We start from the raw sequence: 24,105 nt of genomic DNA on the forward strand, positions 1-24,105 counted from the left end.
ATCGACAGTGGGTGTCCGCTGCAATAAAATGAACGTGCATTTAGTAATACCACCGTGAAGCATCACAGCGTACAACAAAGAAGCTAAGGAAACAACAAAAATGCCAATGGTATTGGCACCAATCAATGTCAAAAATTTGCCAGAGAAGAGAAAGGCACAGAGAGAAGTGGCATCAGGAGAAATTGCCGGAGCTTCGTGGTCTCTCTCGTTGCTGCAGTGCTGGGTAAAAAGGAATAATGGCAGAACAATGAATGAGCCTCTTAACATCATGAGCTTTCCTTCAAGATGTACAAGGCTCTAAAGTTACAGTCGCAGGGGTGGTGCTTCAACTTCATCTCACTTCCCTGTGTTCTCGACAGTCGAGAATGCAAGTGGCTCCGGTAAATCTCCACATGGATTACCCTTGCTGGACTCTGGTAGTTTGACAGCGGGAATGTTGGTAGATCCTGGCAATACACCGGTTTCCCCGCCTTGTCCGTCTGCATCTCCAGACAAAGGTCGATGCTTATCTGTGTCTACTGCCACTTCATCCATGTTTTTGTCCATTCTGAGCTGACCATTTGGGACATCTGCAGTCGGCTCTACGCCAGGCATGTCAGATCTCGATGTCTCCCTCCACTCAATCCACCCTAGGGGCTTGTCACCCTTGCTTGTAGTTGAGTTACTAGTGTCCTCTCTGGGCTCATCCACAGGACCATTTCCAGATATTGTAGCTTCAGATTCCCCCGAGGTAGCTCCAGGATCCGTCACTTGCAAAGATGTTTCTATGTCACTAGGATCCTTGTTTTCACCAATAACCACCTTGTCTGGCTCATCCACACGAGGTGATGTCTCACTTGAATTTGGAGATGAAGCAAGAGAATCATTCGAATAATCAGTAACCCCTCTATCATTTTCAGAAGCAAATAAGTCGGAATTTGTAATTTGGGAGCTGCACGAGACAGAATTTTGATCAGCCTACTCAAAATTATACCAAGCAACCAAAGGGTCAGTGGATGTTTTTCAGTTTGCAACTACCTGTCCTGGTCATCCCCAAGACTCAAAGATGAAATAACTTCTGCCGACTCATTATTGAAGTAAGCATCCTGCAAAAATTATATAATACATAAATGCCTTTGGCACAAACCGAACATAAATTCAACTATATGATTGAAAAGTATTGACAAGTTCACCTTGTCCTACCTCCTCCAGATCTTAGTAGCACATGATATGAAATAGTAAAAAAATGAAATGAAACGTTTGTCGAATTGGCAAATCAAATAAATTCAAGAAAATAGATTCTCAAGGTTTCACGTCGTATTTATTACTAGAAAATCATTCCAAAGTTGATAACGAGAGCAAAAGGAAATAGGCAATGACGACTGTGATCATTGTATCATACCTCATCATCTCGTTCAAAAGATCCTTGAGCCTGCACCCAGCAGCCAAAGGCAGATAAATTAACACTGCCAAAGAATCCAAATAGTATACACAAAACCACAGAAATCCCGAAATAAAATTTCTTTATCATTTAACTATTGTGGGAATGGTAAAATCAGCTTCACAAGCATCTTAGATATCAATTGTTATGCAGAAAGCTTGTCTCAATGTCAGCTCCAATGAAAACAAGAATGGTGCTTCCAACCAAACAACTTTCCCAAACTATACAAAGGAATGATGTGACACTTGTTGTTTATCATGCTAGAACAGCTTTGCATGTTAGATACATTCGATTTAAGGGCATGTCCTAGTAGTGCATAGATCATGCCAACTCGAACCAACCACCACCTTAGGCCATGCCAAATGCCAGGCAAAGCTGAGCATGGGGGCATGTCAGTGCAAGAAAAACCTTGCATGTTTTTGCCTGATTCAAATATCACTGACAAAAGACAGAATGACATACAGAATGGCAAGTGACAATTGATACCACATTCGATGATCAATCTAGAAATCAAAGAAACATCAATTCAAACCAAACATAACATACAATCTAAGCAAAGAAACGATTCACAGATGAAATTTAACAGCAAGCAAACATTCAAAAAGCAGTACCTTTAAGAATTAAAAACATTTACAATGCATCATGATGTTTACCTCTTCCATGTCATTTGCATAAATTCCATGCCGAAAAGTTTGACTCAGATTACCAGCCAGTGTTGCCACATCAAAATCCCGATCTCTGAAGTCCTCATCATCGCTATCCCTGATTCGGTCATGTAGTGTACTAGGACGCCTTAAAAATAATGAAAAATATCAGGATTACTTCGTCCAGAGAATATCCAAGATGAAGGTACGTAATCACAAATGTAAAAGGTTTCAGTTTGTCCAAACAGCATAACTTTCATTAAGTTTCAGCATGAAAATGAGAATAACTCTTGAAAACTGGAATACACTTTAACAGGTCAAATATGATAACCATCGGACAAGCAATCGGTTTACAGGATCCAAGTATTAAAAGAAATCATCCCCAAACAAGAAAGTAATGGAGGTCTTTCGTGAAGCTTAACGCTTTGACAACTCGCCATGCAAAGATGAACTAGGTTTGACTGCCCTAGATCATCAATCAAGTGAATCTCCTACAAATTTCTATATTCAGAATATCTATCTCCAACTTTGGACAACTTAGAATACAATTATAATTGCATGTAACGAAAGTAAAATATACTAATGCAATATAGAGATTATTAAGTTCTAGAATTATCTGCAAGCACATGTTTATACAAAATTTCAGCAAAAGTGGTTGTGAAAGATTTGAGTTCAACTTAGATTATGTACACACTTGATCTATTATATAAAATCATAGCTTAAGTCATTATAATGCAAATGACAACTACATTTTAAACCAGTGCCTACCCATATGCAAACTGTAAAATCACATAAAAGAAATCTACACACTCTGAATGCCACAAATCCATAATCAACCATGATTGTGCCTAATTGAAACTTAAAACATATGTGGGATTTCTTAGTCAAATATGCATCACCAAATTTTGCAAATTTTCTTTAGTAACCAAAACTATAACAATTAAACCTTCCAAAATTTGTTGTTAACTTACCACCAAGTAAACTTCAAAGAGGAGAAACATTTACCTTGGAAGATCAATGATGATAAAGCTCTGATTGAAATGTTTGCATTTACCATATACAACAACAACCATAATGCAAAGGGCGATTAGTCAAAATTTGTCACATGGATTAAGTTCCATAAATACTTATGGGTACATACCGAGAAAAGGGTGTGTTCTTCTCTAAGAAATGATAAATAGAACTTAACAATAACAAAAAAAACAGATTATTCTATGTTGAAGACATAAAATGTTTGAACGAAATATGAATCACGGGGAAATTTGATGCTAACATAACAGAGTATGCATTCTAAGGAAATTTGATATTAATGAGGAAGAGTAGGCAAAAGAGACAAGTTAAGATAGAGCATATAGGATCTTGAAAATTTTGTGGCATCCTTCAAAACAACCAAAATGTCCATGTGCATTCAAGAGTTTTATTTGGAGGTATCCTGTTATCCTACATCAATATCTTTTTTTTGCTATTAATCACACACTCCTATAGACATCTTCCATGAAAAGAAGAAAATATACGGAACACTTGTTCCTCGATAAATTTTATCATCAATGCCATTCTAGGTTGTAAACTAGTATACAATAATAATGTTCAAGCGTCCTGGACTAATCATAAAAAGCATGAAATAGCCTACCCACAAGCCCATTGATGCACATTTTCAACAGAATTCCGCTTGAGCAAGATGTGATTATGCCAGTCAACCCAGTCACTGTTTTCCTGAAAATAAAAACCCAGCTGATGGATCAAGTTTTTAAACAATGAAGTATAGGATCAGAAGAAAAGGTAATCAGTATAATTACAAGCATCAGATTTCTAAATGGAGCATAGTCTGCACACTGCCAAAAAAAAGAATGATCTCACAGCTATGTAAATAGTAAAATCATCTAGAGAACTTTGGGTAGCATGAGCAGCAGGAAGTAATATCAGATTTAATAAAGCTATACTTATTTAATATATATTTCATAGTTTTTTTAGTAATCTCCTTGGAGATTTTATTGCTTTGTCATCTTATAACAGGTAAAATTATAGAACAACACCATATAAATGACAAACCCAATATGCAATGGCTGTACAAAGACCAAAAATTTTACCATACAAAAATCTAAAAAATAAGTTAAGCTTCCAACTTCCACAACAAAGAAAGTCCACAATCCACCAAAATACTTTCAAAAATTACATTGAACCATGACAAAGTAGAATTTTTTAAAAATTACACACACAGACATATATAAGGAAGCTGATTGACCTGCAAGTGTGTCTGGATTATGCGCTTGCTATTTGCCAACTGCATAAGCTTGTTCGCTATGCGTGTCATGTGTCCCACATTTCCTATTCTTGGCGGTAGCCGTCCCTCTGCAGATATTGTAGCCTGCAAACAGAGTTTTACACTTGCATGGTTGTTAATAAATATTCTGATGTTATCCTTGAGAAAGGGAACACACAAGTATCAGATGAAACAAAGTTAATTTGTGGGATATGACACATTTGGAGTATGAGACATAATAATTTGAGCATCGTAGTAGCATTCTGTTACACAAACATTATCTTATTAAGTTATGGTATTACAGGAGTTCCATACCTTAGTGGAATCAGTTGACAAGGAAGTTTGCTTTTCTGCCGCAATAATTTTACCAGCAAGGTCACAATCATGCAAAATATGTTCAACTAAAAGAGTCCTCTTACTCTCTAAGCACGATCCTACAACATTCTCAACATGATGATGCAAAAAATTATTGTAAGGGTACCTACAAATTCCATAAAGTTTTCACGGTAAGATTCAAGTGGATTGAAGCATCAGAAGTCATTCAGGTGTGCAACTTACTCAAAAAACAAATCTACAACATGCTTAATTGCTCCCAGCTGGGTCAGTTCTTTCTCAGCAGCTTCACTACCAATCGTCAATAAAACAGAGATGAACTCCACAATCTGAAAACAAATAAGTCAGGCAAAAACTAAATAAATATGGCATACAGTTTGAACTTTTAGGCAAGGCATATTTCAAGATACTAACAAAGTAACAAAGAATGATGATTTGTCAAAGTCAAACAATTAAGTTATTTTTCATTATTTAATAATACCAAAATAGACATGAAATATATCTTCAAAACTGTTAAGAAATCAAAAACTACAATGCTACACTCAAAAAGTAGGGGACATAATGTACTCAACAATCTTGACAACATGAGCTCACAAAAGAAAATTAAAATGATAGCAGTATACCTTCAAACGGTGTTTTCCAAGAGGAGGCTGTAATTTGCCATATGTGGTCTGTAAGTTGCTTTCCAATGAAGAAACAACCAATAGTTTCAGTAAATCACCTGTTTCATATTTGAATGAGCAGAAAACAGAGACAGAAGTTGATAAAGAGAAAATTAAAGTTATTGTCGACTGGAAAAGTTTGCCATACAAGCCATAATGATCATTCCCAAGAGAATAAAAAGAGTATAATATTAAAAGTCAAAATTCTTTTTTATAAGACCAAGTATGAAATGCATGACATCATCTGCGCTTCATGGCATAGAAAACTGTACGTATGTCGACAGTAGAAGTCTTCTGAGATCTTATTTATAGTTAAAAACATTCAACTACGACATGTATGCAAGTTTGAACATTTCATGCAACTGGAAGTTTTTATGGTTTCAAGAACATAATCATATCAAGGTGAATAAAAGATCAAGAAGTACTTTAAAATCAGTAAGTGTATAATCCATCATAAAATGAGTAGAGTTAAGCAAAAGAAAATCAGCTAAGTATTTAGAAATCATCAACAGTTATCACCAATCAAGAATCTACAAAGAAGAACCTCACATAGAAATGAGTATACACACACAAAAACTGAAATGAATGCTAAAAAAATATCAAGAAAAATTATAATGAAGTTGGATTAAAAAAACTAGTAAAATGAATGGACTGGCAAAGTTGTAATATATATGTGTATGTGTGTGTGTGTGTAGTATTTAACTTTGACCAGAAGAAGCATGCTCCATCTGCAACAAAAGAGATTCCAATTCTTCTGCAGAAATAGTTATTCTAGACAAGCTCAATGCGCTCATTCCAGAACCCAGAGTGTTTGATTGTTTGACCAGACAGTATAACTGTAATCAAATTACCATCTGATAGTAAATTGTCAGACATACATCACAGTGTCAAACATTAATGTGAGCAATGACATCCATGACACCCATATTTTTATATAACACCTCTAGATATATATGCACTTTGAGACAATTGGCAGATAAAACTTCACAATCCTGTTAAACCTAGAGGTTTGAGTAAGCTTCTTATCATTGTAGCAAGGCCATTGTACAAGTAAAAGCTTCTGAGGGATAGAATGGACTAGAATCCTTCAAGATCTTAGAGAAATATCCTAGTGATTTATATTATGGAGGCATACATGGCTTCAAGAAGAAGCTCAAACCTTTTTTTGGGGATTCGCCAATGGGTCTTTGGAATAAACAAAATAAACTAATCCTTAGCCTGCAAGCCTTTATGCATCTAAATCAAGACGGCTCAGCGCACACACACACACACACACACACAAATATATATATATATATATGTATGTATGTATGTATACATATACATATATATACATAAATATATATACATATATATATACACACACTTATAACTTAGTACAGGAAAAATAGAACTTAATTTAAAATTTTAAACGCTACAAATGGTATTAGCTTGATGGGCACACTATGTTTTGCAATAACAACAACGCTACAAAAGATTTTCAGCCAAATTTAAACAACCTAGACAACTACCATGGTGCTAAGTTGCATCCCCAGACTGGCTCAGAAACAAAGTTTGGTAAAGGGCGAGCGTAAAATTTGCAGGTCATCCAACAAAGATTGTTGCTTCATCACAAGGAATCAGATCTCATGCCACCATGCCAGCTGGCACAAGCAAAAAGAAAGTAAAAAAAAAAAGTTGACACCATTTCTATTATAGTGGTTGACCCCACTATATGTTGGCATCTTCAGCAATGGTCAACCTGACATGTGGCTATATCTTCCTAGCATGTGAAACTATTGACACATGTGAATCGGCACATCAGTACCAATACTACCAATAAGCTTCAAAAGGAAAGCTGAATCGCTTGTCAATCGATTGCTTTTCTGATATGTGAAGTCCAGTTCATTATCAAACTAGATTCTTTTACACTTGCACTTTAGGAGCAGACCTGCCTTTATGGTAGACCCATGTTTTCCAGTGACTTCTGCTGTTGCTTGACCATCATTGCATGTAGTCTCAAGATCTCATATAACATGAGTAAAAAGGACGGCATATAAAAGAAAGGGTGAACTGAAGAAGACCTGATGGAAATTGTGAAAAATAATAACTCAAAGTCTAAAATAATTCATGATATAGGATAACAATGGGCAATGAATGCAAAACTAAGAAACAATGTTAGAGTTGGTTGTAGTGTACCACAAATCCTACAGTATATCTTGAAAGTCAAAATGTTTAGTCATCCTAATAAGGCTAGACTTTTCTGAAGAGCAATAAGTTTTAAATCTTCGAATAGCAGCATTGTGCCAAAACACCAACAAAAAGAGCAACATACCTAATCTCTCTAGCATGCCCTCAACGGTTTCGTGACTAGCAATAACCAATGATCCATGAGTTAGCTGGCTTCTAAATGCTTGATAGGAAGATGCTACCAGTCGTTTGGGATCTAACAAACATATGCAGAAAGACAAGGAGTGAACTAGGACAGATTTAGGTCTCGAATCTTCCAGCGCATGATGAAATAATCTCCCCACATAACTGCATTTTTGACAGCACAATGGCATCGATGAAGAGTAGATCAAAGTTCAAAACCCATATAAACTACAATACAAGTTCTATAACAAGTTGACATTATATAGAAATCAGGTCATGTTTACCTTGGGCTGCAAATTTTAGCTGAAAGCGCTGGAGGGGCACATCGAGTAATGGCACAAAGAATTTCTGCTGCATTGGCATGGACATGAGGAGAGTCCTGCACAAGCATTGCAAAATTAAAGTACTCAGTCTCAGATAATAAACATGTTTCTTTTTTCTTTCTCTATTTTTTACAGTATATAGCATGTCTCATACAGGAAACACATGTTCCCCCTTATTTACTTATAGCAGAGTTCCAAGAAGGGATAGTCTAATACATAGTTTTACAATAGATTAATTTAATATACAAACTTGAAACTACACATCATCATTCCACGATGACTAGAAAATTTTAATGTATTGCAGTTTTCAGTGGCAAAAGTGGCCCAGTAATCTATATGCATTCAAACATAATCCAAAGTTGCGAAGTAAAGCTGTGTGCTTTTGTGATGCCTATATATAGCTGTTTTGCATACTCCAATGAATTTCACTGTGCCTAAATGACATGATCAAGACTTCATGTATGGCAGATAATCAATTCGAGGTCGAAAGAAGGCTGTTCAGATATTTAAAAAACAGTTCAAGACTGTTTGGAAAAGAAAACAACAGTACACCTGATGTAGAACAGCGAGAGAGATTGAGAGAGAGCAAGAGAGGAGTGAGATTCAAGAGGAGGACAAGAGAACAGAAGAGAGAAGATGCAAGTGTTTTTATTCAAATCTGAAGTGTTTCATCCATTGATAAACTCCACCATTTATAGGGGTTTAGAAGTCTTAGTACAATGAAAGCAATGATTCCAAGAGTGACTAGGAACTTGTATGACTTTAAAAAATCCAAAATATGACTTCTATGAGACATAAATAGTTTTTAAAAAACTTATCACAACTGAGAAGTAAAAGCGTGCACTTAATATAAGAGTGCACTTAATTCAAAAGCAGAGTCCCAAGGTTAACACCTAGATTCTTCAATTTTTCACACAACTCTAAGAGTTTCTAGTAGGGATCGTCGTACCGCGATATACCGCCCAATATGGGCGGTACATACCAATCCAATAGGGGACCGACATGCGGACCACTTTGTACCAGATGATCTATACTAAGAGGCTCTATATCGCCCAATACGAGCTTGTACCGCTCGATAACAGTTGAAATCCGACCATTACTGATCAGTACATAGGCTTGTACCACTCGATAATAATCAAAATTCAACCTATACCAGTCGATAATGATCGGATTTCGACCGTTACCGACAAACGGCTCATATCTAACCCTTTCCAATGGTCATATCCATTTGAATGGGTTTTTAAACCATTTCCTACCGCTCTTTCACCCCCTTTCATTCTCTTAAACTCTTATACTAAACTCTTATACTCTCTCAATTTCTTTCTCACTCCTTTCTCTCGTTCTCACATTTGCACTCTCTTAAAACTTCACAAAGCTATAATTTATGGATTGGATCAAGCTTGAGAGACTAATTATGAAGTATTAGCATCTAAGTTGAGGAAGAACTCTCTAATCAAAGATATATAAACAACTTCTCAATCAAATTCACCAACCCACTCAGTCTAGAGACATGGCAACGACGTAGACAACAGTGTCTTGACCGACGATGGCAACAACGCCAAAGAGTCAATGGTAACATCTACACAGTTTGAGGGAGGTGTATGGATCGAGGAGCAGTATTTTACATATGCCACCTAAAATTCAGATCATGAAACTCGATGTGATAATTAGTCATTCTTCTCCGAGTAACAGTAATAGTTGGTCATTTTTCTCTCTGAGCAACGGTACTATGACTGATCTTATAATATAGAATAGTAGATCAATGGAGAAAGTAAAAGTTCCAACATTCTCCATACTCCGCACCAATACATGCCATAATCATACTTGCCTCAAGAGTCACCTCGGACACATGTGGTTCACGATGACTAAACTACGACAATCACCACATTGATGAACCAATGACATACAGTGTATCGATATACTATATTATGGGATTAATTTCAGGATTAGGTCCGACAAACATATCAAATTAGTATACAAATACATAGGATCGAGGACCCCGATCCATCGCTTATGAAGTCTCATCATTCTTTTTGGTGGTAGAACCAGACATATCCATTAATCAATTACTTGATTCATTTGAATATTAAAGTTTAAGTTGTTTAACAAATAATCTAACAATTCAAATCATTTCTTTGTAGATAATTCAATATCAATGGAAGGATGATCTGAAACGGTACCATAAAGCTACTTCTCAAAGCCCAAAAAAGATATATGCAACTATTCTTTCTTAATTTATATTTTTTTGTTAAAATTATACTAAATTTATATTTATTTCCAACTTAAAAATCCTAATCTAGCTTTTTTTCTATTTTTAAAAAATTTCAAAGTTATTTTCAACCATATTCCGTGTCATCAGTACGCCCCACCATACCAACACATGATATGTCAGTATCGAACAGTACATATCATACCATAGGCCAACCAACACATCGGATTAGATCGATAAAGTGAACCTTGATTTCTAGGTCACCAATTCATGATTTTTTGCTAATTTCTTTGCCTTGAATAACCTCTTCTGAAATCCTTTGTAAACCTAGATGGTTCTCTTTCAGTGGAAAAGAACTTGATCCCAAAGAGAAGTCTATAAGGTACTGGTCCAATAAGACTGGTGCAAAGTCACGACGTTCCTCCAAAGTAACCCAAGTAGCATCGGAAGCTGGACGATCACGTCACTTAATAAGAAAGTACTAAGGGATGATAGTAGTATATGTAATAAAGCGATCATCAAAATGGTCTCTATGTCATCCCTGTATTGTGGGAGAGTCAATGCTTTAGGAGGACTAAATAAGGCGATCATCAAGAATGAACACTGATAGATAGAGGACATTCAAAAATACCATGACTCTAAATTGAAAACAAGACTCAACATGCAAATCATGGATATGTTAAGCGAAGGAGTGGGCTAGTCCAGAGGCACGATAGTTAAGTGGAATGGGTGCAAAGTCAATGGATGCAAGGAGTATAGCTGAGGACAACTTCAAATGGGCCTTTTTCCGGTGAAGCGGCTTGGTTATTATATGCCAGTGATTTCAATAGGCGCTCAGGCGCTCGCCTAAGCGCTCGAGCAAGGCGAGGCGAAGCACCCGACGCCTGGGCTCGGTCTCTGGTGCTTTAGTTGGTTTAATCGAACCAACTAAAGCACCGATATTAGCTGTCGCTGCCCAACCCTAACCCTACTCGTGTTCACGCTACCGCTGTTGCAGCTCGCTGCCACTCGCCGCTGCCGCTGTCACCACTCCTGCTCCTGTTGCTCACCGTTGCCGCTGTCGCCGCTCGCCACTCTCGCTGCTGCTGCTCACTTTTACCGTTGTCGCTGCACCCTCGGTCTTCCCTTACACACCTCTTTCTTCTCCTCTTTCGAAAGTATACTGTTAACAGTATACTTTATACTGTTAACAATAATGTATTTGTATTTATTAGATTAATAATATATTATTTTGATTTTAATACTGTTAATTTTTATTTATTTGAAATTATTATTAGATTTCAGGATAAATGACAAGTGTACAGAACAACTCAATAGAGTCTCCAATGGTATCAAAAAAAGATCCTGCATGGAAGTATAATTATATGAAGGATCCGAAAGATCCTAATGCAGTGACTTGCATATTTTGCGATAAAACTATTAGAAGTGGTATTTTTCGTGCAAAACAACATCTAGTAGGAAATTTCAAGAATGCAGCAGCTTGCAAAAAGTGTCCACCTGAGGTAAAAGAAGAGTTGCTTAGTTATATGAATGAAAAGAAGACACAAAAGGATAAATCTTACGGAAATTTACCATAAGACAATGTTGAACATCTCAGGAATGAAGAAGAAGATTATTCTATAAGTATTAACCCAAGTAGGAAAAAAGTATACGACAAAAAGGAAAAAAATTTATGAGTACTAAGAAGGGTAAAAAAGGACCGATGGATCTATATATGTTTCAAGGATCCCAGAAGCAACAAGGGCAAGCAGGAGGCTCAAAATTTAGACAAACAAATATAAGTGATGCTTGTGATAAAGAAATAAAAGGAAGAACAATTAAGCACATTGCTCGCTTCTTCTATCAAGCTGATCTTCCCCTTAGTACAACTCGTTTAGACAGTTTTAAGGATATGATTGAAGCTATTGGAAGATATGGTGCGGGATTAAAACCTCCAAGTTATTATGAGATGCGAGTTCCATTATTGCAAAAAGAGTTGAATTATACAAATGACTTACTAAAGGGTCATAAAGAATCATGGGCAACACATGGTTGCTCTATTATGTCAGATGTTTGGACTGACAGAAGGGGCAGGAGTATAATTAATTTTATGGTTAATTGCTCTTTAGGGACTATGTTTGTGAAGTCAATAGATGCTTCATCTTTTGTAAAATCTGGAGATAAGATATATAATTTACTAGACAACTTCATGGAAGAAATTGGAGAACAAAATGTCGTTCAAATCATAACCGACAATGGAAGCAACTATGTATTAGCCGATAATATTCTTCTTTTGAATTTTTTAATTATTTTATCTTCAATTAAATATGTTAAAATCTTAAGTCTTATCATTTTTGTTATCCTTTGTCTCAGGTAAATTGCTTGAAACAAAAAGACAACACTTATATTGGACTCCATGTGCAGCACATTGTATTGATTTAATGTTGGAGGATATTGGAAAGATCTTAGACATCAAGAAAACCCTAGAAAGGGCAATTTTTGTTGTTGGTTTCTTTATAATCATATTGGGGCTTTGAATATGATGGGAGAATTTACAGGAAATAAAGAATTAGTGAGATATAGTGTCACCCAATTTGCTACTTCATTCTTGACATTACAGAGCGTGCATCGTCAAAAACATAATATAAGAAACATGTTTACCTTTGAGAAATGGGTGACAAGCCAATGGGCAAAAAAAGCAAAAGGCAAGAGGGCTACTGATATCATCTTAATGTCATCCTTTTGGAATCATATAGTTTATACATTAAAGGAAATGGGCCCTCTTGTTCGAGTCCTTTGGTTGGTGGATAATGAAAATAAGCCTGCAATGGGATATATTTATGAGGCTATGGATAAAACAAAAGAGACGATTAAAATGTCTTTTAATGAAAATAAAGAAAAATATGAGAAAATTTTTACAATCATTGACGGAAGATAGAATTGTCAACTTCATCGTCCCTTACATGCAGTAGGATATTATTTGAACCCTAAATTATATTATAAGATTAAATCTGTTGGGTTTGATGCAGAAGTTTTGGATGGGTTATATCAGTACGTTGCAAGATTAGCTCCCAGCCTTAAGGTTCAAGATAATATTATTCATGAATTATGTTTATATAAAAATGCCGAAGGTCTTTTTGGAATTCTAATTGTCGTTCGATCCAGGACAACTACGTCTCCAGGTATTAATAATTTGATATAATTAATTTTATATATATTATATTACTATATTATTGCTAATAATAACATAAATTTTGCAGTTGAATGGTGGAGTCTATTTGAAAATTTCACCCCGAACTTATAGCAATTTGCTATTAAAATACTTAGTTTAACATGTAGTGCTTCAGGTTGTAAGCGAAATTGAAGTGTCTTTAAGCATGTAAGGATCACTAAATATTTTTGTTTTAATTAATTTATTTATTTATTTAGATAGATGTATTAATATATTTTTAAATTATATGACATGATAGATTCACTCGAAGAGAAGAAATCGGTTGGAACATCAACGATTGCACGATCTTGTTTACATAAAGTATAATCAAGCTTTGAAGGCTCGTCATGATTTGCAAAATAAAATTGATTCAATCTCATTGCAAGATATTGATGATTCAAATGAGTGGTTGGTAGGAGAAATGGTTGCTAACTTGCAAGATGCCGAAGACGAGCTTGTATTTAAAGATGATAGATTGACATAGGGAGATGTGGCAAGAGCTTCAGATGCTGGAGAATTACAAACATATACAAGACAGATGACAAAAAGATAAATGAGTGTAAAAGCATCAAGCTCGGCTCCTGCTATTGTTGAAGACATAGAGAATGAAACATATTTTGATGAAGAGGAAGGAGTCGAAGGACAAGAAGAAGAGGACAAATTCAATGAAGATGATTTGTGTGAAAATAACGATAATATTGATTATGATAAAAGACTTTTATGTAAAATTTTATTGTTTTGAATTTTGAAACTTTTTGTTAATGTGACATTGTGATTTTGTATCTTAGATTTTCTTAATTTAATAGCATATTTTTATTTAAAATTTTAAATAATTATATTTATTCATTATATTATATATTTTTGTATTTTAGCATCTCGCTTCGCTCGGGCGAGCGCCTAGCGCTTGGGGCGTTTTTGGACCTTGAAGCCTTTTGGCGCCTAGCGCTTTTTAAATCACTGTTATATGCAAACTCTGTCATAGGTAAGGTTAAGTCCCAGTTTTTCAGTTTCTCTCTAATTAAACATCTAAGAAGATTTTTCAAAGAACAAATAACAATCTCAGTTTGACTATTTATTTAGGGTGAATGGCTAAAGAGAACTTCAATATTGTGTCAAATAGTTTTCACAAAATTTTTGAAAAGTAGCTAACAAATTTCACATCCCTGTCTAACACTATGGTCGAGGGAAAACCATATAACTTAACCACTTTATGAAAGAACAATTTAGCAATGTATAAGGCATTGTTGGTCTTGTTACATAGATTAAAGTGGGTCATTTTATAAAATCGAGCAACAACAACCAGAATAGTCATAGCCACGAGATATTTTGGGAAGTCCAAGAAAAAAATCTAAACTCATATCTAGCCATAATGAGTACAGAATGAGTAATCAGGTATATAGGCCAGTATTGTGCTTGCGAGTTTTGACAATTTGACAAGTGTGACAATGCGACACTAGTCGAGCAACATCTCGCTTTAAGGAAGGCCAGTAAAATCTATCCTCAACTAAATGCAATGGTCTTGTTGCTCAAGTGACTCTTCAACCTCATTCATGGGTTGTTTTCAATGCATTGAAGATCTCCCAGGACTTGGATCATTTGATTAAACAACTAGTTCAACATTGTGTCGTTATATACTAGTTTGGTCCTATGGGTGTCTCCCTCATTGTACTGGTCTTAGGAATCATCAAGAATAGGTTGGTTTTCACCCCGTCTAGTCATGATTCTAATGCTATCAACAAATTACCTTTTGATAATGATGTTGTTAATTGTTGCAATGCACAAGATAAAGGTGTAATGATTCAAGTTGTTCTCTCACCTTTTTTTTTTAACAACTTTCTAGGTTTTAAAGTTCAATACTACTCTTGTTAAAGTTGTGAGAGAAAAAGGGTGATAAATGAAAAAACAAAAATGAGGGAAGAAGAGATGAAGAAAATCACGATATAAGGAAATACATAATTTTTTGTAACAATAATATTAGTGAAGTTTTCAAAAAATTACCAAGTACCGAGAGCTAAGTGGTTCACCAATTCCGTAGGAACAATCACCCCAAAGTCCAACTCCATACACAAGGGGTTGACGTTGGAGGTGCAAGGCTCTGAGTTTTGATTAAAGCTTTTATTGCTAGTTGGGACCCAATGGGGTGCAAGGCAGATTTCTTGATATACTCTGACCAAATTGATGTAGAACATAAAGAGAAATAGAGAGAGAGAGAGGGAGAGAGAGAGAGAGGAGTGAGGTTAGAGAGGAGGGTAAGAGACTAAAAGAGAGAATATGCAAATATTTTTCAGTCATATTTGAAGTGTTTCGTCCATTGACAAGCTCCACTATCTATAAGGGTTTTGGAGTCTTAGTACAATCAATAAAGACAATAATTTTCAGGAGTAACCTCCTAGGGAACTTGTATGTATTTTAGAAACCCAAAATGTAAATTCTATGAGACCTCAATAGCTTTAAAGAAATTATCACAGTTGAAAGTTTTCACAGCTGAGAAGTAAAAAAGTATACTTAATACAAGAGTGCACTTAGTACAAAAGTACAATCCCAAGGTTAACACCTAAAAAGACCAAAAGACTTCAATTTTTCACACAACTCTTAGAGTTTCTAGGTTACTAATTCATGATTTTTTGCTGATTCTTTGCCTCAAATAACCTCTTCTGAAATCATTTATAAACCTAGATGGTTCTCCATCAACACCAATCAACAAAAATGTTGATGTTGTTATTGAAAAGAGAACAATATGAAAAAGTTGAGCCAAATATTACTACCTTCAAGCTGTAAATAGAAAGAAAAGATGCCATTTCAACAGTAAAAAAGACAAACATTTGGTATGCAACTCAGTTGAAAACAAAATGAAAAACCTTCTTTTATCAAACTGCATCCATCATGCATCTCTAGTCTACAAAAATCATCACTTATTAAATAAAGCCCCATTAAAATGTCATAATTTTAACCAAGGTTCGCCGTTCCGTACTATACCGGTGTTTCGACCCGGGCTCGGTACGGTACGGTACCGGTGTACCAAATAATTTTATATATTTTCATTCTGTAGCAGTGCTACAGTGTAGTACTGTAGTACTGTAGCAGTACCGGGCGGTCCGCGTACCGATAACCTGTCGGACCAGTATGTACTGCCTGGTACAGGCAGTACGCTTCGGTATGACAGACCTTGATTCTAACCAAGGATTGTCTTTTTTGGGTACCTAACCCGTTTCGGCAATATGTCGGACCGGTACATACTTGTCTACCGACAAATACACCGGTGCATACCGATGTTTCGACAAGGAACAAAAAAAGCATGAAGAGGAAGTGGCGATAGAGGAACAAAGGAGGAAGGAGAAAGGGAGAAGGAAGAAGAGGAAGCAGTGGAGTAAGAAGAAGAAGGAAGACGAAGAAAGGAAGGAGAAGAAGCAACAATAGTGTACCTAGGAAGCAGCAACATTGCAGAAGCAAAGCGGAAGTCGCAACGACGAGGGCAGCACCATCGTATGCGAGAATAGGGCTCACGTTCGTGATCCCTTTTTTAATGCTGAGTTGGATAGGGGCTCACTACTTTTTTATTTTTTTATTTTAATCGGATCGCTCAAAATGGGGGTGGTCCGCGTATCGGCCCACTCTCAAACCAGTATGTACCACCCATACCATACCATTTCGAGCAGTACAATAGTCTATGATTCTAACTGAACTAAGAATGCTAAATCTATGAAACAATTTCTCTCTTAAAAGATGTAAAATTCTGTAAAATAACTATAAGGAGACATCTGCCTTCCTGAATTATGTTCTTGATGATAATGATTTTTTTAATCCAGTACTTACCTACAATATAACTTGTAAACGAAGATATAGGTAAATTAGCATCCTTGATGGCCTTGAAATTAGTTGATAAAAATATGAACATAAATCATCTGGAAAACAAAAGGCACAGAAAAGAACTGCATAGCTCAACTTGAAACAAGTCGAAAACACGATAGGATCTCAGCTCAGTTCAGTTTCATGTAATCAAACTGAAAGCCAAGAATAATGGTTGACACCATGATGACAGCCTTCTTTCCAGTGACACTAACTATAGAGAAACTAATCATCTTAGTTGCACATCTGAAAAATTGTTTCCACCAAGATGTGTGTGTGTATATATACACACCAAGATGTGTGTGTGTGTGTATATAACAATTATGCTTTGCAATTGAAAAGGTTCAATGAATCCAGGGATTTCTTGTTAAAGGGAATTCAATAAATTTCATTGTCTTAATGAGACAGCCATGATATTCTGCTCATCATCACAGCCGAAAATGCACTTGATTTATGTTACTAATAATTTAACGAAATAATTTTTTCGAAAAACATCATGAAGGAGAGAAAGAGATATCATAAAAGAGAACTATCAAAAGAAAAGGAAAAAAGGAAAAGTGCATGCAAGTAAATTAGTTCAACAATAGCCGTTATCCCAACCAGTTGGGGTTGACAACATGTATCTCTTGCCACCATTTTTGGTCCAATTTTATCATATGATGGCCTAGCCTTGCTTTGAAATCAGTGTTGGTACCATTTTCATAATTTGACAAAGCTTTATGTTTGCTATTAGTTGCCTAAAGCAATCCTTCTTTCCCTGAGAGGGACTACCACTGAAGTATTTTCAAATGTCTTATGTGCAAGATGCAAACATACAGAGAACCTATTAAGTGATTTTTCTCAAAGAAGTTTAACAAACATTATGCAATTAAATTCTAACAAAAACTTCAATTCTAAATTTCTGTGGGCTACCCTATCCGTTAATGAATGGCATTATGCAAAGATATTCTAACCTTCTTGATCAACACCTCAGACTTCAGGATATAGTATCACAACATAAATTAGCATAAGCCAAATATAACTCCAATGTCCCTTCAAAAATCTACAATGTCAAGACTAACCACTCATGTTTAAGAGAAATATTGTCTTTATTTTTTCTATAGTGAATTAGGTCTTCTTGATAATGGAAATCATCCAAGGAAGCCTCTGGTATATCGGCAGAGACCTATTGTTGACTCAACATTATTTGGCCTTCACAATATACTATTAGGAAGTCATTCATAATAACAATCTCACAAGATGACAAAAATTCTGTCAACTGTGCCTACTTAGATACTAAAACTTATGATGCTTCAAAACATTAGAACTTTTGTGGGGTCTGTAAACTTTCAAATATTACTGAGAAATTCAATACATACAATTATTTATAAGGACAACATATTCTTTTCATCAGGTAAATGATAAACAAGATCAATTATACATTGGGATCCAGCATATCACATACCGATGAACTAAACTTATCCACGATCATCTCGAGAACATCAGTATCTTCCACACACTGCATTGTATCCATGTAGCCGAATTGCATATTCTCATCAGCACCAATCAATCGAATGAGAACCTGCTTCACATTGCCAATTTCAGAACTAGTTGAAAAAAAAAAGACAGAAATGCTAAGGACCAGTATGTTTGTAGATTTGCATATCAACACAAGAACAAACATAATGAAACCATGAACTGCTAACCTCCATAATAGATGTGATTCCAATGAGATCCACAAGTTGATGAATTATTTCTCGATGACCCTAGACAATAACAAGAGAAGTAAATGCAAACCCTCATTAATGCAAGTGATAACAGAAAAGAGGACACCGTAGAACTTTAGCAAATAACAAACATTAATAGTTGATATCCAACAGAAACCAGATTATAAAGCTTGAAGCATCTATAAAACAACTCCAAGAAAGTGCAGATAAAGCGCAGTAGGAAAAACCAGTGCAAATCATCTTCCACACAAGACCTTAATGCTCAACATCTAGTGATGAAGTCAATCATTCAACTTTATGTTTTTCATAAAAAGATGGGAGAATTCATACAAATGTTCTCTCATTTTGATGGACCAACTGACAATTTGACCAACCATATTCAGCAGTTAATGCAAAGCAAGCATAAATATTTTTTTCACCATTTCCATAAGACCATATGAGAATGAAGGCTAATCAGCTTCCTCTTATTCATGGCTACTGTGCATACCAACAAAAAACAATGGAATTCAAATTCTCAGAATCCCTCATACAGTCATGTTAAGAACACAAAACAAAACTCCATGACAAAGAAAACTTAATACCATCTTGGTAGAGGCTAATTGAACGAAAAGAATCAAAACAGAGAAATTTTAATTTTTTTGCTTTACCACGTGAACATCACAAACCTGAACATAATTAAGAAGAGGGCCCGCTTTCCGCATCATTAGGCATATCACAACCTTGCCAAACAACATAAAATTTGCAATACTAGGTGTTAGACACAAAGAAAAGCTTGAAAATGCTGAGAAATCACTTGTAACATTAGTTGTCTCATATAAAAAGTTCCAGTGATTACCTTACTGAAGTAACCAGCTAGCAATGTACTATGTGGGTGATCAGGCTTAAGGAAGGAGAATAACAAATCCAGAAGCTGAAACAAGAGAAAAAAGGTGCAATCTAGAAAAGAGTGGTCATGTTTAATCATACATAAGCTGTTAGGAGTTTCATAGAGACATTTACTTGTACATCCTCAACTAAAGCCCTCAATATGATATCAACATCACAGGTAAATATCTCACATGCAATAAACGGAAACCTGTATAAAGACAAGTTTCAACAAATAAGTCGAGTGGCAAAGTATTCAAACAATATCTCAGAAGACAAAAAAAATCATAGCTCACTTGAAAATATTCTTCTTATCAGCATCCTCAGGCGGCTCCTCTATAATATAACGAAGTAATTGCTCCAATTGGGCCTTTCCTCTCAAACTGCATATGAGGATAGCAAAATAATAAACGACGAATAAAGCATTGCAAAGAGATCAAAACAAAATTGCAAATTACAGAGACGCCTATGTTCAGATTCGGCATTAACAAAAAAGGTTGAATACAAGGAGATGTCCAAAAATTAATTACAATATTTATGTCACATATTTACTTTATTAAATACAAACGATTACAATATAAAATAAATTAAAAAACAAGATATATTATGATTGCTTCATATTTCAAAATTAACATAATTTGCTCAGTGCTTGTTTCTTGCAAAGGAAAAGCGGATAGGCCATTCCAACATCAAATATAATAAGCATTGAGGCATCTGGCACTCCAACAAATAGGTGGCATCCAAAGATGCATCTAAAGAGATTCTTTTTAATTGACATGAGAGGATCTATAAGCTTACTAAGATACATAATACTTACTCCCCTCCTTACACAGAGATGGCAGTTTATCCTTTTTTATCAGTAAGTAAAAAACATTTTATTGCTTAAAACAAAAAAGAAAGCATACATTTCATCTATATGCTTGTTTACTAAGATACACAATGTTTGTTCCCCTCCCTATTACAGATATGGCAATTTATCTCTTTTTTATCAGTAAGTAGCTTATTGCCTAAAACTAAAATTTTCATTCTATAGAATTGAGTAAGACAAGAAACAAACTAACCAGTAACACTTGAAGCTATATAACAATTATATCATAGAAAACCTAAGATCATGAAGTTGCATTGCCTTCCTTACTTCTACGTACTAGTTCAGCAGTAGAAAAATTAAGAGATAGGAGAAAGAAGTCCAAAAGTTACCAAGAGATTCAATTTCATCTGGTCAGGTCTGTACTTACCAGACCTGACCAGACGAAACTACCAGTATTTACTAGACCAGGTATGAACCAAGACGTGGACCACCCCATTTTGGATGATCCGTTCTGTTCATTTTGTTATATGTTAGGCTGGAACTTTTTTCTTTTAGAACGCTCCAACACTAAACCAGATGCCTTTTAGGGCTAGCGAGAATAAGCGAGCCTGTTCTCCCTCTCCGCACTGTCGCACAACCACCATGGCCCGCCCATCGTCACCCATTGCCTACCACTCACCTCATCTCCTACATTTCTCATTCTCCTCCTTATCCCTTCTTCCTCCTACCCCCCCCCAACAGAACGCTACCACAGTTCATGCCGACATACAATGTATTGATATGTTTGCATATATTGGACCCGTACCACTCTAGCTATCAACCGGTATGGGTTTGGTACCCAAAATTTCATTCCTTGTTGCATGGTATATATCTACGTACCTCCAAAACACATGTACAGCTCAGTATTTCTAGGAATGGGTGATATATTATAACACAATTGACATATAAGAAAGCAAGCAAACGAATAACAAACAAAGAGGAAACAAAACATTACCATTGAAGGTGCTTGATTGATTACCATTAAAAAACGTGTTTGAAGGCTAGTTTTTCTAGTAAACCAACCACAATTTGTACCGGCTGATAGCCAACATGTACGTGAACCAATCAATTTCACCAATCTAGCCCAGAAGAAAGCTAGCCACTACATAAACTCAACATGTAAGGGTATCACCAAGCACCAATATCGAGGTTTTTCTCCCAGTACCAGTATTGAGTTCTTTTCCTATTTTTCTCTGTTTTTTATAATATCAACAGCATTTTTTTAGGTTCCTCTCTCTCTCTCTTCCTTTTGTTTCCTCTGTAGCCTTGCCTCCTTTTCTTCTTCTCCTCCTCCTCCATTACCACTACCACCACCACCACCACCTCCTCTTCTTCTTCCTCCTATGCCACCACCTCCTCCACCACCACATCCTCTCAATCCCTCCCTCCTCATCACCAACCAGACACAGCATCAACATGTATGCCTGCTGACACATAGGACACCCAGTGGCACCAATACAAATAATAGTATGCCCAAGGACCACTTTCAGCACTAGACAGATTTGTAACCTCGCTCAACTGTCCTTATCATTAAATTTCCTACTGTCCCTCTTGTTTCTCTTCCTTGCTCCTCCTCATCGACATTCATCCCCACTTCTTGTCTTCCTTTCCTTCCTACAACAGTGATGAATCGCCCATATTTGGCCAACTCTAGCTTATTGGTATGAGTCAATCTAAGTTTGAAAAGGACTTGTAGAGAGAGAGAACAGATAGCACTGACAACAATGAGGACTTCAAAACCAAACCTATGATCGTAACAACCAATATTACCAGACTGATCTCATACTACTCGAGGTCGACTTAATAGATCTGTTTCCCACCTTTAAAAACTACTGAGGCCAATATAACTAGAAAATGAAGAAAACCTAATACATATAATAGATACATTTTTATATTTTAAAATATTCAATTTTAAATATAATGATTATCTCAAGCTCGAGTCTCCAGGCATGAATGAAAAAACAAAAAAAAAGAAGATTGTGACTTTGGATAGTGACTCCAGAATCTCATTTAGACTCCTAACAATCTGTTTAGGCATAGAACTTTTAAATTGCATAATTTCCACATTTTTCTTCTGTTGTTATTTTTCAATGTGATGAGACAATTGGTGTTCCAGTGTATGAATGTATAAATCAATATTTAAAGCATTTAAACGACCTTATGGTTTATTATATTTGTGCGGTCAATTGTTCTCAAACCAAAACAGGTCAATTACTAGTTTGATTCTTGCATTCTTTTTATCTGCATTTATGTTTTCTTGAATTGTTTGAGACAGTGTGCATAGTTTTTTTTTTTCTTTTCTTCTAGACTTTCTTTGGCCCTGTAGAAGGATGCATCACCAAATGTTGGTAAATTTATTCACATTCAGTCAAAATATTGAAGATAATTTTCCACATTTTACATTTAATTGGGTTAGTAGCAGTCAGGTTTGTAGCTCATTCAAAGTTAGCTAACTAATGGATAAATAATTTAATACTATAGAAAAGGATACACCAAAATTTTCAGCATCCTTTTTAGTTTTTAGTACCATATCTCATTCAGTGTTAGCTAACTAAGAAAATTTAAAGTTCTTCCTATAAGATCGTTATCTCAACATGTAAAAGCAAATGATTAGAAGCAAATATGTATATTCTTAAACATAGACCAAAAAGCCAATACTAGAGTAAAACAAACTATTACAAATTTAAAAGACGAGTATTCAGTGCTTTGCATTCTTGGATTATTTCATCCTCATCAAGAAGATCTTCCAAGGTAAAGTTTTCCTTCTCCAAAATAGCGTCTACCTGAAACAAAGCTGGAACCAGTATTAAAAAATGCATTTTGTATTATACGCATTATATAAACTAATAATGACAATGCTTATGAAGGGAAGAAACAGCAAATATTTTCGCAATCATAAGTAACAATATACAAAAATTTCCCGTGGTGACAAATGGTAACACAACGCGCAACCCAAAATTCGGACGAACAAAACCCCAATCCCATCCAAGAAGGTGAAAGAATAAGAAATCGAATCCAGTAAGAGCGTAAAGACTCACGGGAGACGCTTGACTCAGTCCGGTCATGCGCCAGAACATCCTGACGGCCCCCGATCGAAAGATCCCAAGCGCGCCTCGGGCGCCCCAACTGCCAGATCTAGGGTTCCGGGGACCGGAACCCTCGCCAATTGGCTCCAAGAAAACCCTATGGGGGGGAACAGAACCCTAGGATCCCCGATCCGCTCTTCCTCGGGCGGCTTCTTGAAGGCGAAACAGATCGATGGTCGGAGGAAAACGCGCTTCAAAGAAGGAACGCGCAGAGAATTGGCCGGCGATTGGGAATGGGAGGGCTCAAAGGGATCGATCTCGAGGAGGGTTTGAGGGAGGAACGAGATGAGGAGGGCAGAGGAGAGGGAGGGAGAAGGGAAATGGGCGAGCCCTTCAATCGCGGGAGACGAAAGAAGGAGATCG

General features: G+C 36.0%; 1 protein-coding gene across 2 annotated transcripts; it reads right to left on the reverse strand.

The window, feature by feature from the left end:
- Positions 1–14: 14 nt before the first annotated feature.
- LOC135596477 (uncharacterized) lies at positions 15–24,105 on the reverse strand. 2 transcript variants are annotated; one of them, XM_065088523.1, is made up of 19 exons: positions 23,695–24,104; positions 23,336–23,439; positions 20,106–20,192; positions 19,945–20,020; positions 19,781–19,855; positions 19,611–19,664; positions 18,925–18,984; positions 18,684–18,800; positions 7,956–8,050; positions 7,634–7,836; positions 5,281–5,378; positions 4,883–4,986; positions 4,640–4,805; positions 4,307–4,429; positions 3,695–3,777; positions 2,074–2,212; positions 1,382–1,411; positions 1,018–1,085; positions 15–931 (listed from the first exon to the last, which is right to left on the reverse strand). In XM_065088523.1, the coding sequence occupies exons 1-19, from the start codon at positions 23,731–23,733 to the stop codon at positions 337–339; spliced, it is 2,316 nt and encodes a 771-aa protein (XP_064944595.1). In that variant the 5' UTR covers positions 23,734–24,104; the 3' UTR covers positions 15–336. The 2 variants fall into 2 exon arrangements, with proteins under 2 accessions (XP_064944595.1, XP_064944601.1); XM_065088529.1 differs by lacking the exon at positions 1,382–1,411 and having other exon boundaries at positions 23,695–24,105.

This window comes from Musa acuminata, chromosome BXJ1-2 (genome assembly GCF_036884655.1).
Source record: "Musa acuminata AAA Group cultivar baxijiao chromosome BXJ1-2, Cavendish_Baxijiao_AAA, whole genome shotgun sequence".
Lineage (NCBI taxonomy): Eukaryota > Viridiplantae > Streptophyta > Magnoliopsida > Zingiberales > Musaceae > Musa > Musa acuminata.

Bases quoted from the DNA above. Each gene is read 5' to 3' on its own strand.
- LOC135596477 (XM_065088523.1), bottom strand. From the start codon at position 23,733: ATGTTCTGGCGCATGACCGGACTGAGTCAAGCGTCTCCC. The intron at 23,440-23,694 runs GTGAGTCTTTAC...GCTTTGTTTCAG, and splicing joins GACTGAGTCAAGCGTCTCCC to GTAGACGCTATTTTGGAGAA. The intron at 4,430-4,639 runs GTATGGAACTCC...CTCTGTTTGCAG, and splicing joins TGTCAACTGATTCCACTAAG to GCTACAATATCTGCAGAGGG.